Source organism: Stenella coeruleoalba (genome assembly GCF_951394435.1).
Source record: "Stenella coeruleoalba genome assembly, chromosome: 4".
Lineage (NCBI taxonomy): Eukaryota > Metazoa > Chordata > Mammalia > Artiodactyla > Delphinidae > Stenella > Stenella coeruleoalba.
The window spans coordinates 51297899-51310836 of record NC_137149.1 but is presented as its reverse complement, the minus strand read 5'-3'; the positions used below and the strand labels follow the sequence as shown (position 1 = coordinate 51310836).

Below are 12938 nucleotides of genomic sequence, written 5' to 3'. Positions count from 1 at the left end.
TTTAGGCTAAGGGAAAAGTAGGTGGGTAGGAAACTAATATTTTTATGAATGTCTGCTGTATGCCAGGAATTCTGCTAGGTTCATTATATTCATTATAATGAATTCATTATTTTCATTATAATGAATTCATTATTCATTTCATGTACTACTCAGAGCCAGTTTCTGAGGTAGGTATTATCCCCATTTTACAGATGAAATTGAGGCTAGAACAAGTATACTTACCCAAGGAGCACATATAAGTGCCAGAACCCAAGTCTCGGTGATGCTAAAGCCTCTCCACTTTCTGTCTTCCCACTCTTGCCACTGCTTCCGGTCACCCATCCACTGTTGTGGAAGTGTTTACCTGCTGTGTGCTAAGCATTTGAGCCATAAAAATGATAATCTCCTGACCTCTGTTCTTATCTAGTAGAGGTGTGTAAAACCCCAAAGGCTCTAATGTTTTCATTGGTTTTATTTAAAATTCTTTGTATAGAATTCATTTAGAACAGAGACTATCTATAGTAGTAATTGTCAGAGTATAAAAATGCTCATTTGAGAACTTTGAGAACGCTATCATTGTAAGAGCATAAAGTTTGCTTTTTAACAACTTCATTCAACAGGAAAGTCTTTTTGTTGAAAAATGTGGATGTCCTCCATAAACCATAATTGCATATATGTAGCATAAATATTGTTTTTTTATTGGATTTGTTGCAGAAGTAAAGGCCTCTTTTGTTTAAATGGACTTGCTTTTGAACTGTGAAAATTTAATCGTGATAGTTTATTGGTTTAGCTCTGGAGAAGCTGAGGCAAAGCTATTTTGCTCCAGCCAGAGCTATTTATATACCATCACTGAGAGCTCCTCTTTATATTATTGGTGTTATTGCCTACTAAAAAAGGAGTGTTAAAAGACAACTTAGGATTTTTTTTTTTATTCCTTGCCCTTATTCACCACAATGATATTTTTAGTTTATTTCATCTAGCTCTACATCTTCCAAAAAGGCTTTATCTTTTTCACAGTAGAGGAAGACAAGAACTCAGCTTGAAGCCATTCCTTCTCAAGCCTTTTTTTTTTTTGAAGGGTGAAAGGATCAAAGAGAGTGGAACTCTGGGTGTGAATTGAACCTCTTTGCTCTTAGCCCCTTCCTGATCAACACATCTGCTTCATTGAGGGGAGAAGTGACCAGGAAGTTTAACTGAAGAGGCCTTTAAGAAAAGGGGTGAAAATTGAAGAAATTATTTCTTTGAGTTGCTCTATGCAGAAGGAAAGATCAGTCTTAGACGTTCATTCTTCACATTTGGTTCTGGAGAAGATCATTATAATTCTGCTTAGCTTTACTTTTAGAAGAGTGCTTTGCTGGACAGGGCAGGCAGATAATCATTCATTGCTGCAACTATCTGCTGAACTGGACAAGCTCAGAAGAGGAATGACAGAGGACTGGCTGCTCCTGTGGCTGGAATTTGTTAGCTGAAACTTGGAGAACATAAGACATACAGTTTCAAACAATATCCTATAATAAAGCTAAGTTTGGGAACTTAGAAGATTTGCAGCCCTGAAAATAGAGTAGTTGAATCTCAACAAAAGTGTCAGATTTCAGGCCTGGATATGGGGCTTCAACAGAAGAGTTTGAAAGCAGTGCTTTAGCCTGTGATGCAAGGAGTATGCCTGGACACTGTGGCCTGGCCACGGTTATAGATAGCAGCATCCCTCATTTAGTACCGTTGTCTTCACTTAAGGACATCTGTGTGTGTGGATACATACCAACAGTCCGTTGTCCATCCAACCTTCCATGTTATCAATGAAATACCAGACTACTTGTTATGTTTCCTTTTTTTTGTATTACCCACCTTATGAGGCATATTGTAATAATATGTGAAGTTCTCTTTTATCTTATCCTGTAATATGAAGCAGTATAAGCATAAGACCTTTTTCTTTAGAATTTAGTGAATGATGCACATCTTTGGGTTATGGGAAGGGATAAGCTAGATGCTGGGCTTCACAACTGCAAATCAATTTGCAAAAGACTATACGAAAGATAATGCTTAATATAATTCAGCTTCTCTTCCATTAACATCTTGAATTATGGTGTAAAGGTTTTATATTTTTTTTCTAGAAATGTAGCTGACATTAGCATTCAGGTATACAGTTCAGTTTATCTCTAGTGAAGAGTCTTTTAAAATTAAGTTAAATACAGCACAAGAGACATAGAAAATCGATAATATTTCATTTCTTTTAAGTAAGATCTTTCTGTATACATTTGCTTGGGGTGCTTATAAATTTCTCCCTTTACGGAAGTATTTTATAATAAATGTCAGTTATAGATCTAACTGTAGCAAAAAATAGTGCAGGTTCTGGAGTACCTTTGATATATCAGATAAAAACTGCTTAGCTAAGTATTAGTGTAGGAAATAGTGTAGGAAATAGTGGTACAGTCTCTTAAATGATATTTTTAAAATGTAGTGATATCAATGGGAGAGCATTTAGGACCTTAATATGAGAAATACTGTAGGATTCAGTGCATTGAGCTTTAAGATATTGTAAACTGCTTTGCTTATTGGATTACCTGTCATAACACTTTATATGGAGTAGAGATACTAAAAATATTTGCGGATGGATGTGAACTTGACTCACTAATATATTCTTTTTTGTTTACTCCCATTTACTAGTGATATGTGATTGAGTTAGTATTACGTTTAGTCTGAAGATTTTTATCCTAATGTTAGCTACAGTTGTAGTGGCATTAGCAAGTCATTGATAGAACTGGTTAGAACTAATTTGTTAAATATTGAAATTTAACATTGGGAAAATTTGTTTTTTAATAGCCACGTATGCATTAGTAAATTTAAAAGCACCCTCTAGGGGTGTTACTGAGGAAACATTTCTTTTTTTTTTCTTTTTAAGAAATAGCTAAGTACAAATTAAGGACAAATTACTCATCAGGTTCCTTTCACACTACAAGTGTGACTGCATTGGTGATTATTGTGGCAGCCATGACTAGATAGAATAATATTCGAAATTGGCCCTCACAATTGAAATAAGTTTTTTTGTTGTTAGGGGGGAAAATGTAGGGGAAAATGTAGGAGTCTGTAAAAGGCATTTCCTGGTTATCAGATTTCTTTCTGCTTATGAGAGGTTAATGAATTTGAGAGTAAGAATTAGATGCAGATTAAGACTTTGGTGTTTAATATAATGAAGAAGAATCAACAGTTAATATCTAAATTAAAATGTGTGACTCCTTTTTCCTTTTTTAAACAACGCTGAGCATTTCTTTTCTTTTCTTTTCTTTTTGGCCTCGCCATGCGGCTTGTGGGATCTTAGATCTCCGACCAGATTGAACCTGGGCCTTCGGCAGTGAAAGTGCCAAGTCCTAACCACTGGACTGCCAAGGAATTCCCAACACTGAGCATTTAAATTATGACCTAGTTACTTCATAGTAGATGAAAATATAAATGAAACCTAGGAATTCTACTCTTCATTAACTCTGGTGTGGTACTAAAAGATTATGAATTGTTTCAGTTGCAGGAAAAACTCTTGATTTTTAAATTTCATTTGATTTTCTTATTGTTTCACCTTCTGAAGTGAACATCAATATTAGTTTAAGAAGGAGGGGCCAGGAAATCTTTATATGTCTAAGAAAAGATGCCTACTCTTTTTTCTGTTTCTGCAAGTGGTGATAACATATGCATCCTTAAGGATTTCTATACACTTTTTTTAATGACAAAAGAGAAAGACTTATTACATATAACAGTATGTTTACTTATAGCTTCATTCAGTATGACAGATGTGGGCGTTAACTTTTTGAATATAAAAAGAATCAGTACATTTTAGTGATCTAAGATTTCATCATTCTGGCATGCTGAGAATTGATCTTATAAAATATCCTAAAAATTTAAGAATGACTATTAAAGTTTTTTTAGTTCAGAATATAAAATATACTGTGTTGACAAGGATAAAAATGTTTGTGGTCTTAAGGAGACTCATTAATAATTCATAAACCTGGTAAGAATTTCCCTCTTTTTAAAACCTTTACCTAACAAAAGCTGGAGTTAGTCATCTACTACGTACTTTAGAAATGAAAAAGCTACTCTGGGTCTCACTGTGGGATCAGACTATCCAACCCTCACCTTAGAGAAAACTGAAGCCGCTTATGTGGCCTTTGAAGTTGAAGTATCATTTCCTCTTGTCTCCACTTGGCTACTCTGTTGGCCCTTGGCTCTTCGGTGCATCATTAGAGTTTCTATGTTTTGACTGTGGCTGGAGGAGGTCAGTGCAAATGGGTTTTGTTCAGCTGCAGACTCACTTGGGCAGATTTTCGTTTCAACACTTTTAAAGTGCTTCCTAGGAGAAGAAAATACAATTTTAGGTCAAACAGTTGCCAACTTAATATTTATTTGTAGGTTTATTAAATTCTCACATACACGTGCACATGAGATTTTGTACTTGTAAACTATATGTATTTTTATTTTTTACTACTGGGTATACACTATTTTTCAGAGTAGGATCAAGAATACAATTTTTAGTTTTTAGATGCTGTGTTCTTTTAATTGAGTTAAGGGAATTGTTAATTTTAAGTTTATAATATTTAAAGGAAGTACATTTTTAAACTGCCTCTTCCTAAGTCTGGCACATACTAAAAGTCTGGCACGTTTTTCTTGCTGTTAGGAAAGCAGTGGTGAAGAAGGTAGAAAGGCCCTGCTTTCAAGGAGTTTTTCCATTCTAATAGGTAGTCATAGGCAATATTTATTTAAGCAAATTAAAGAGAAATTTCAGACTGTGATAAGTATAGTGAAGGAACCAAAATAGGTAATGGTGTTGGAGGGAGATTGGGAGTTCGGGTGGGCAGAGTCGGAGAGCTACTTTAACAGGGAAGTAATAAAGAAAGGTCTCCTTACATTGTGACAAAAGGGACCACTCTTGGCATCATCTGGGAGAAGAGCTTTCCAAGTCCAGGGGAAACAGGCACAAAGGTTCTGACATGTTCAGGGATTGGAAAGGAGGCTGATGTGGCTAGCATATAGTGAGTGGAGGGAATGACTGTCACTGAGTTGGGTGTGTTGGCTGGGGTGTATCACGTGGATGAAGAGTTTGATTTTTTTAACACTTACAGGAGGAAGTCATTGGGAGGGACATGATCTGATTCATGTTTTTGAGAGACCACTGTGGCCTCTGGAGGGGTGGGAAAGTAGGCAGAGAAGTCATTTAGAATCTATTGCTGTGGTCCAGGGGAGAGGTTAATGGCTGCTTGGACTAGAGTGGTAGCCCTGGAGGTTCTGTGATTTGGTAGCCCTGGAGGATTTGTGACAGATATGTGATAGCCCCAGAGCAGGAAATGTGCTGGTTCTTTACCTTTAAATCCTGTGGTTTCTGATAATTCTGGCAGCTTTAAATCTTTCTATATTGTGGCAAAGGAAAAGAATTGCTCCTAGGGCATATGAAGGAGTTAATTTACAGCATAGACTGTACACCAATCAGGGTTGTTTTATTAAATCTAGCAAGTTGCAGTGAGTATTTATTTGATTTTCTTTAAATGTAACATTTTGTTGTTGCAGGAAATGTTTTCATATTTGTCCAACGAACTAAAGAAGCTGTCAGAAGCCTACAATGAAAGAGTGTTGCATACACCTCACAACCCCATATCTTTAGGTAATTTTTTTTCTTAAAAACAAAATTGTACTTCTGAACCATCCCCAGTGGGAAGCTGGTGTTTCTAGAAAGAGTATGAATTCTTTCTGGTTACAGTGATGTTTCTAATTTCATTACAGTGCTAATTTGTAAATTTTAAAAGTTTAGTCAGCCTTTATAAATGCTGTAATGTATTTCTTTTTTTTTTAACATCTTTATTGGAGTATAATTGCTTTACAGTGGTGTGTTAGTTTCTGCTTTATAGCAAAGTGAATCAGTTATACATATACATATGTTCCCATATCTCTTCCCTCTTGCGTCTCCCTCCCTCTCACCCTCCCTATCCCACCCCTCTAGGTGGTCCAAAAGCACGGAGCTGATCTCCCTGTGCTATGCGGCTGCTTCCCACTAGCTATCTACCTTACATTTGGTAGTGTATATATGTGCATGCCTCTCTCTCGCTTTGTCACAGCTCACCCTTCCCCCTCCCCATATCCTCAAGTCCATTCTCTAGTAGGTCTGTGTCTTTATTCCTGTCTTACCCCTAGGTTCTTCATGACGTTTTTTTTCCTTAAATTCCGTATATATGTGTTAGCATATGGTATTTGTCTTTCTCTTTCTGACTTACTTCACTCTGTATGACAGACTCTAGGTCTATCCACCTCATTACAAATAGCTCAATTTCGTTTCTTTTTATGGATGAATAATATTCCATTGTATATATGTGCCACATCTTCTTTATCCATTCATCCGATGATGGACACTTACGTTGTTTCCATCTTCAGGCTATTGTAAATAGAGCTGCAATGAACATTTTGGTACATGACTCTTTTTGAATTATGGTTTTCTCAGGGTATATGCCCAGTAGTGGGATTGCTGGGTCATATTGTAGTTCTATTTGTAGTTTTTTAAGGAACCTCCATACTGTTCTCCATAGTGGCTGTACCAATTCACATTCCCACCAGCAGTGCGAGAGTGTTCCCTTTTCTCCACACCCTCTCCAGCATTTATTGCTTCTAGATTTTTTGATGATGGCCATTCTGACTGGTGTGAGATGATATTGTAGTTTTGATTTGCATTTCTCTAATGATGACTGATGTTGAGCATTCTTTCATGGGTTTGTTGGCAGTCTGTATATCTTCTTTGGAGAAATGTCTATTTAGGTCTTCTGCCCATTTTTGTATAAGTACCGCATGCTAACCGAATGTGCCATTGGAGCTCCAAGGTCTTCTGCCCATTTTTGGATTGGGTTGTTTGCTTTTTTGTTATTGAGCTGCATGAGCTGCTTATAAATTTTGGAGATTAATCCTTTGTCAGTTGCTTCATTTGCAAATATTTTCTCCCATTCTGAGGGTTGTCTTTTGGTCTTGTTTATGGTTTCCTTTGCTGTGCAAAAGCTTTGAAGTTTCATTAGGTCCCATTTGTTTACTTTTGTTTTTATTTCCATTTCTCTAGGAGGTGGGTCAGAAAGGATCTTGCTGTGATTTATGTCATAGAGTGTTCTGCCTATGTTTTCCTCTAAGAGTTTGATAGTTTCTGGCCTTACATTTAGGTCTTTAATCCATTTTGAGCTTATTTTTGTGTATGGGGTTAGGGAGTGATCTAATCTCATACTTTTACACGTACCTGTCCAGTTTGCCCAGCACCACTTACTGAAGAGGCTGTCCTTTCTCCACTGTACATTCTGCCTCCTTTATCAAAGATAAGGTGACAATATGCTGTAATGTATTTCTAATATAAAACCTATACGCTGAAAGAATTCAAATCTATGTTAAGTGTTATACTGAATATATGGAAAATAATACTTTTAACTCTTGCTTCTCACCAAAATAACTTGGTCACTGATAAGGACTCTATATAAATATTTTAAAATTTCTACCAGTTAACAAAACACCATAACATTAAAGATATTCTTATAATTTTTAATGCTGTTATTATTTATTTTCTTGAGTATGCCTGTGTTAGAGAAATCTGTATTTATGATCATTTCATTTTGTCATGTAGTACAAGGACTACTAAACAGGATAAAAAGAATGTTGACTTTTGTGCATTTAACTAACTTTTACACTTCATGATTACCCCTTTTAATTTGTGAATATATATAGTATAATATGGTTCATATTTCATGTATATCTGAGGAAGGTAAGGAAATAATAATTTGTAATTGAAGCCTTTTTCAGGAATGGGCTTCCTTGGAAAACCATTTGGCCACTGATAGATAATAAAATCACCCCAATCAGTCCTTTGTTGGTTTATAATCTATGTAGATATTATAGAAGGTGATACGGTATGATTTGAATCCCAGTTCTGCCATGTACTAGCCTCTAACTTCCTTTTCCCTGTCTATAAGTAGAGATAATGATCCCTCACATACAAAGTTGTTAAAAATGGTTGAGATTATATTTGTAAAGTATCTAGTATAGTAAGTCATATTATCCATGTCATTGTTCCATTTATTTAGTTGGAAAATTCACTTTTTGGAAGGGTGATATGGAAATTCTCTTCTGATTCTGAGCATGTTTATGTTAACATATTTTTATCTGATATGGAAACAAATCCTTACTATAATATATTAAATGCATTAAAGTGAAATGGTGCCATGTGACAATGAATAAAAAGTGATATCTCCATGAAATAAGACAGTCACAAAAAGACAAATGCTGTATGATTCCACCGATATGAGGTACTTAGAGTACTCAAAATCATAGACAGAAAGTGTAATGCTGGTTGCCAGGGGGAGGGGAAAATGGGGAATTATTGTTTAATAGGTATAGAGTGTGAGTTTTATAAGATAAAGTTATGGGGATGGATGGTGATGATCGTTGTGTAACGAGATTGAATGTATTTAATACCACTGAACTGTATACCTAAAAATTGGGTAAGATGGTAAATTTTATGTTACATGTTTATTAGCACAATAAAAAAAAGTGATGTCTCTGTGATTGTTTGTTTCTTAAGTGGTTTTGTGCTGGTGAACCAAGGCTCACTGGAATACTTTTTTCTTTTTCAGCTATGACGCTTAAAACACTAGATAAACACTGTGACAAAGCTGTCACTCGGCTTGGCTCCATGCTTTTTACCAGACAGGTTTCTGGAGCCAGGTAAGTATGTTTAAAAGAGGATTAGATTTATTTCACTTTTTAAAATTAACTCTAATAAAGCACCTTTCTTTAACAATAAGTCCCCCAAGTATGTGCTGAACTGCACCTGAGAATTCATCGTGGAGGAAAAGAATGATGAGGTAGAGAATCTACAAGGCTGTCACATAGTCAGTCACCTGTGGAACGTGAAATAGTCACAGGAAAGATATGAATCTTGTTTGCTTTAATAGACATATAAAAACAAAGTTCATTACCCTTCTGTACAAATTTTTGTCTTTATTTTCCTTTGTTAGATTATCTTCAGTGGTGTCACATTATGGTGTTAGAAATAAGTTGTCTTCATTACTAAGTTTAAGTGAAAATGTTTTTAAGGAAAAGTCCATTTCCCAAACTGAAAACGCTATGCAATTCTTGTCTAAGTACTGCCTTTGAAAAATCTACTTTTTGCTTTTATATGTACATAGCTTAAGATGAATTTCATTTTTCATTTTATGTTTGATGAGGTCAGAGAAAAATGACTTGAAAAGTACCTTGCTCTAAGTACTCTTCTTTACGTGCTCCTGCTAAAGAATTTCTCTCTGACTACCAGAGGTTAGAGATTTCACATCAAAGAACAACTTTTTAAAAGGAAAAACATCTTAGATTAATTCACCTTTTACCTTGATGAGCTATATCTATATGCAGCATAGTTTTGACACTTCTAAAATGGTTTTCTTGGCCTTGCTTTTTAGTGTTGCCACTATTTGTCTTTATGTTTAGGTTGATCTTAATTGAGTTCTTAAAAAAAAAAAAAGAGTACTGTTAGAAATCTGCTTATATCAAGTATGACAGTGAAATCAAGCTTTAAAAATGCATGTACCATTGCTGAATTTAATGATTGCTGACCATCAACCCACTGTAAGCAGTTATGTAATTTCTGCTGGATCCTGGCTTTAAAACCCTCCATTGCATAATGTGATCAGATAGATGTAATTCTAGTCTATTGATTACTTGAGGCGATACACGGCAGTTAATCAAAGTGGTTTGATTTACAAACTTAAATATTCCATTAAAGTGTGTATATGTGAAATCAGATTCTGGTATTTGATACAAAAACAGAAATAACTTTCTTTTTACCTTTTTGAAGATGTAAAGGTGTTTTTGATTCCTAGAGCTTGTAGCTCTTTAATAGAAGATAAGTAAATGATAAGCATCAGGTAGTACTTCCTATGTGAAGTGCACTGTATAATTTTATTTTAAGGCTGCAGTCTGTTTTCATAGGCTACGATTTATGGCTGTTATTAAACTTCTTACTAAGCAGGTGTAAGGCTTAGTAACACAGCTTTCTTTTGTTTATGGGTGATACTCTGTTAACATCACCAGACATACTAAATTGGTAAATCTTTTCCCTTTCAGGGTTGTGCCTCTTGGGTCTGTGCAGACTGTGAGTGGCTACACTTTCAGAGGCTTTATGTCACATACAAATAATTACCCTTGTGCTTACCTCAATGCCGCATCAGCCATTGGTATGAAGACACAGGATGTGGACTTGTTCATAAATAGACTTGACAAGTGTTTAAAGACAGTAAGAAAAGAACAAAGTAAAGAGAGTGATGTATCTGGAGTTGACAATTATGATAAAACTGAAGATGTGGTTATAGAAGAAATGGCTTTAAAACCAGATAATGTACTTCTTGGCACATGCCAGGATTCTTCCTGATGACATGTGAAGGGTTTCTTTGTGATAATTTTAAAAAAGTGATGAGGCTACCGTATAAGCTAGCAGTTTAAAGACAAGACTTGAGATTTTTGAATTGAGAATTTCATGGAGAATATTTGGTCAAGGAATAGAACATGGTCTGAGCTAGCCATTGACGATTGTTACATTTGTTGTTCTTAGACTGCCTCAATCATTATCCTTAACAGGTTATAATGTACAATTAGCGTTTTTCTAATTGTTAAATATTTGCCAAATAAACATTATGATTCAGATAATTCTTACTAATATAATGATAGTAAAATTACACATTACTCTAATTCTCTTTGAAATGTGTAGACTGCTTTCTTCTGACCATTCTCTATCATTCACAAATTACTTATGTTTCTGACCACACAGAATTTAGAAAGATCGCTAATGCTACTAATTAGTAGATGTTTGTTGATATGTGTAAGTCACAGAATGCCTGGAAAATGGACATTTCCCAGGAAAGCAGAGTCAAGGTCAAGGTGTAAGCTTTAATTTTTGCTCAACAGAAATGGATCTCAACTGGGGATGATTGGCTTCTTATATCTAAGTAACAGCTGGAGATATTTTTGGGGTTTTTTTGTTTGGTTTTTTTTTTCGGCCATGCCACATGGCTTGTGGGATCTTAGTTCCTCGACCAGGGACGGAACCTTCGCCCTCAGCAGTGAAAGCGTGGAGTCCTAACCATTGGACCACCAGGGAATTCTCTGGGGATCTTTTTTTTTTTTTTTTGCGGTACACGGGCCTCTCACTGTTGTGGCCTCTCCCGTTGTGGAGCACAGGCTCCGGACGCGCAGGCTCAGCGGCCATGGCTCACGGGCCCAGCCGCTCCGTGGCATGTGGGATCCTCCCGGACCGGGGCACGAACCCGTGTCCCCTGCATCGGCAGGTGGACTCTCAACCACTGCGCCACCAGGGAAGCCCCTGGGGATCTTTTTTGATTGTGAAACCTAGTAGGATGCTATTGACATCTAGTGAGGGGAGGCCAGGGGTGCTGTTCAACGTCCTACGATGGACAAGACAACTTCTCAAAACAAAGATTTATCCAGCCCAAAATGTCAGTAGTGCTGAGGTTGTTAAAAACTTCTCTAAAGTAAAAGAACTCCTCAGTAAAGAGAAGTTTTCCATAGCAACTTGAATTATTCAGTAGTACTTCAAAGAAGGTAGCTCTATAAATGTTACCAACTAAACAGCATATAGATTTTTTTTTGTTAACATCTTTATTGGAGTATAATTGCTTTACAGTGTTGTGTTAGTTTCTGCTGTATCACAAAGTGAATCAGCTGTACATATACATATACCCCCATATCCCCTCCCTCTTGTGTCTCCCTCCTACCCTCCCTACCCCACCCCTCTAGGTGGTCACAAAGCACCGAGCTGATCTCCCTGTGCTATGTGGCTGCTTCCCACTAGCTATCTATTTTACATTTGGTAGTATATATATGTCAGTGCTACTCTCTCACTTCGTCCCAGCTTACCCTTCCCCCTTCCCATGTCCTCAAGTCCATTCTCTACATCTGCATCTTTATTCCTATCCTGACCCTAGATTCTTCAGAACCATTTTTTTTTTTAGATTCCGTATATATGTGTTAGCATACAGTATTTGTCTTTCTCTTTCGGACTTACTTCACTCTGTATGACAGACTCTAGGTCCATCCACCTCACTACAGATAGTTCAATTTCGTTTCTTTTTATGGTTGAGTAATATTCCATTGTATATATGTGCCACATCTTTATCCATTCATCTGTCAGTGGACACTTAGGTTGCTTCCACAGCATATAGATTCTTAAGTGAAAACCGAGGTTACCATTTCTAAATATGTAATTACAAATTGTTAATATGGCATGTGTGCATTTTTCCATTTGGGAAAGTGAAAACTTTATTCCATTGTTTTGCTTCAAGGAGTGTGTATATTTGGTTGGTTTGTTCAGGTGTTTTGCACAGCTGCCATTAAGAGTGGTTAACATGGGGATTCTGAACATATTTTTGCTGGTGAGGTGAAAATGATGGAGTATGAAGAACAGGTGTATTCCCTTTTCATTGCCCATATGCTTACTTTCTGAGTCTGAAATTCCAGATGTACTGGCTATAACTATTACGTTTGTTGTTAATTTTAAAAAATAGACTGATGTCTCATAGCCTAAGGAGTTAGTGAAGCCTCTGAATGCACCAAGATGTCAAAGCTGTATTTCTCAAGACTTGCTCTGTGGAGCATTTATTCCTAAGAGATGCTCATGGGTATAAAAGGTTCCACCGACAAATAAGTTGGGGACTTTGCAAACCTGCCTATTGGCATATTAAAGTTTCTAAGAATTCCTTCTATTCGAGTTTGAATGTATCCTTATCTAAAGATGGAACCCTTTTTTTAATTAAATAGTTACCGATATCGCATTGAATGAACTTTTGAAAACACTACAGTAGAGAATGCCACGTAGCTTTCTGGATGGTGTTTTTCTCTATTGTTTTGGCATTGTAAACTATGTTAAATGTGAGCTCAGACAGCTGCCACTCCCA

General features: G+C 36.3%; 1 protein-coding gene across 2 annotated transcripts in view; it reads left to right on the top strand.

Annotated features, from left to right (window-relative positions):
* SEPSECS (Sep (O-phosphoserine) tRNA:Sec (selenocysteine) tRNA synthase) overlaps nt 1–11346 on the top strand; it is a 35978-nt gene extending 24632 nt beyond the window's left edge. The window contains exons 9-12 of one of the 2 annotated variants that reach the window (XR_013827907.1): nt 5527–5620; nt 8610–8700; nt 9460–9597; nt 10096–10219. Coding sequence is in view for 1 of the 2 variants with exons in the window: in XM_079919090.1 (XP_079775216.1) it covers nt 5527–5620; nt 8610–8700; nt 10096–10399 (489 nt within the window). In the remaining variant the exon portion in view is untranslated. Of the gene's footprint in view, nt 1–5526; nt 5621–8609; nt 8701–9459; nt 9598–10095 lie in introns of both variants that reach the window. The other variant, XM_079919090.1, reaches the window with a different exon arrangement.
* Nucleotides 11347–12938: the final 1592 nt, after the last annotated feature.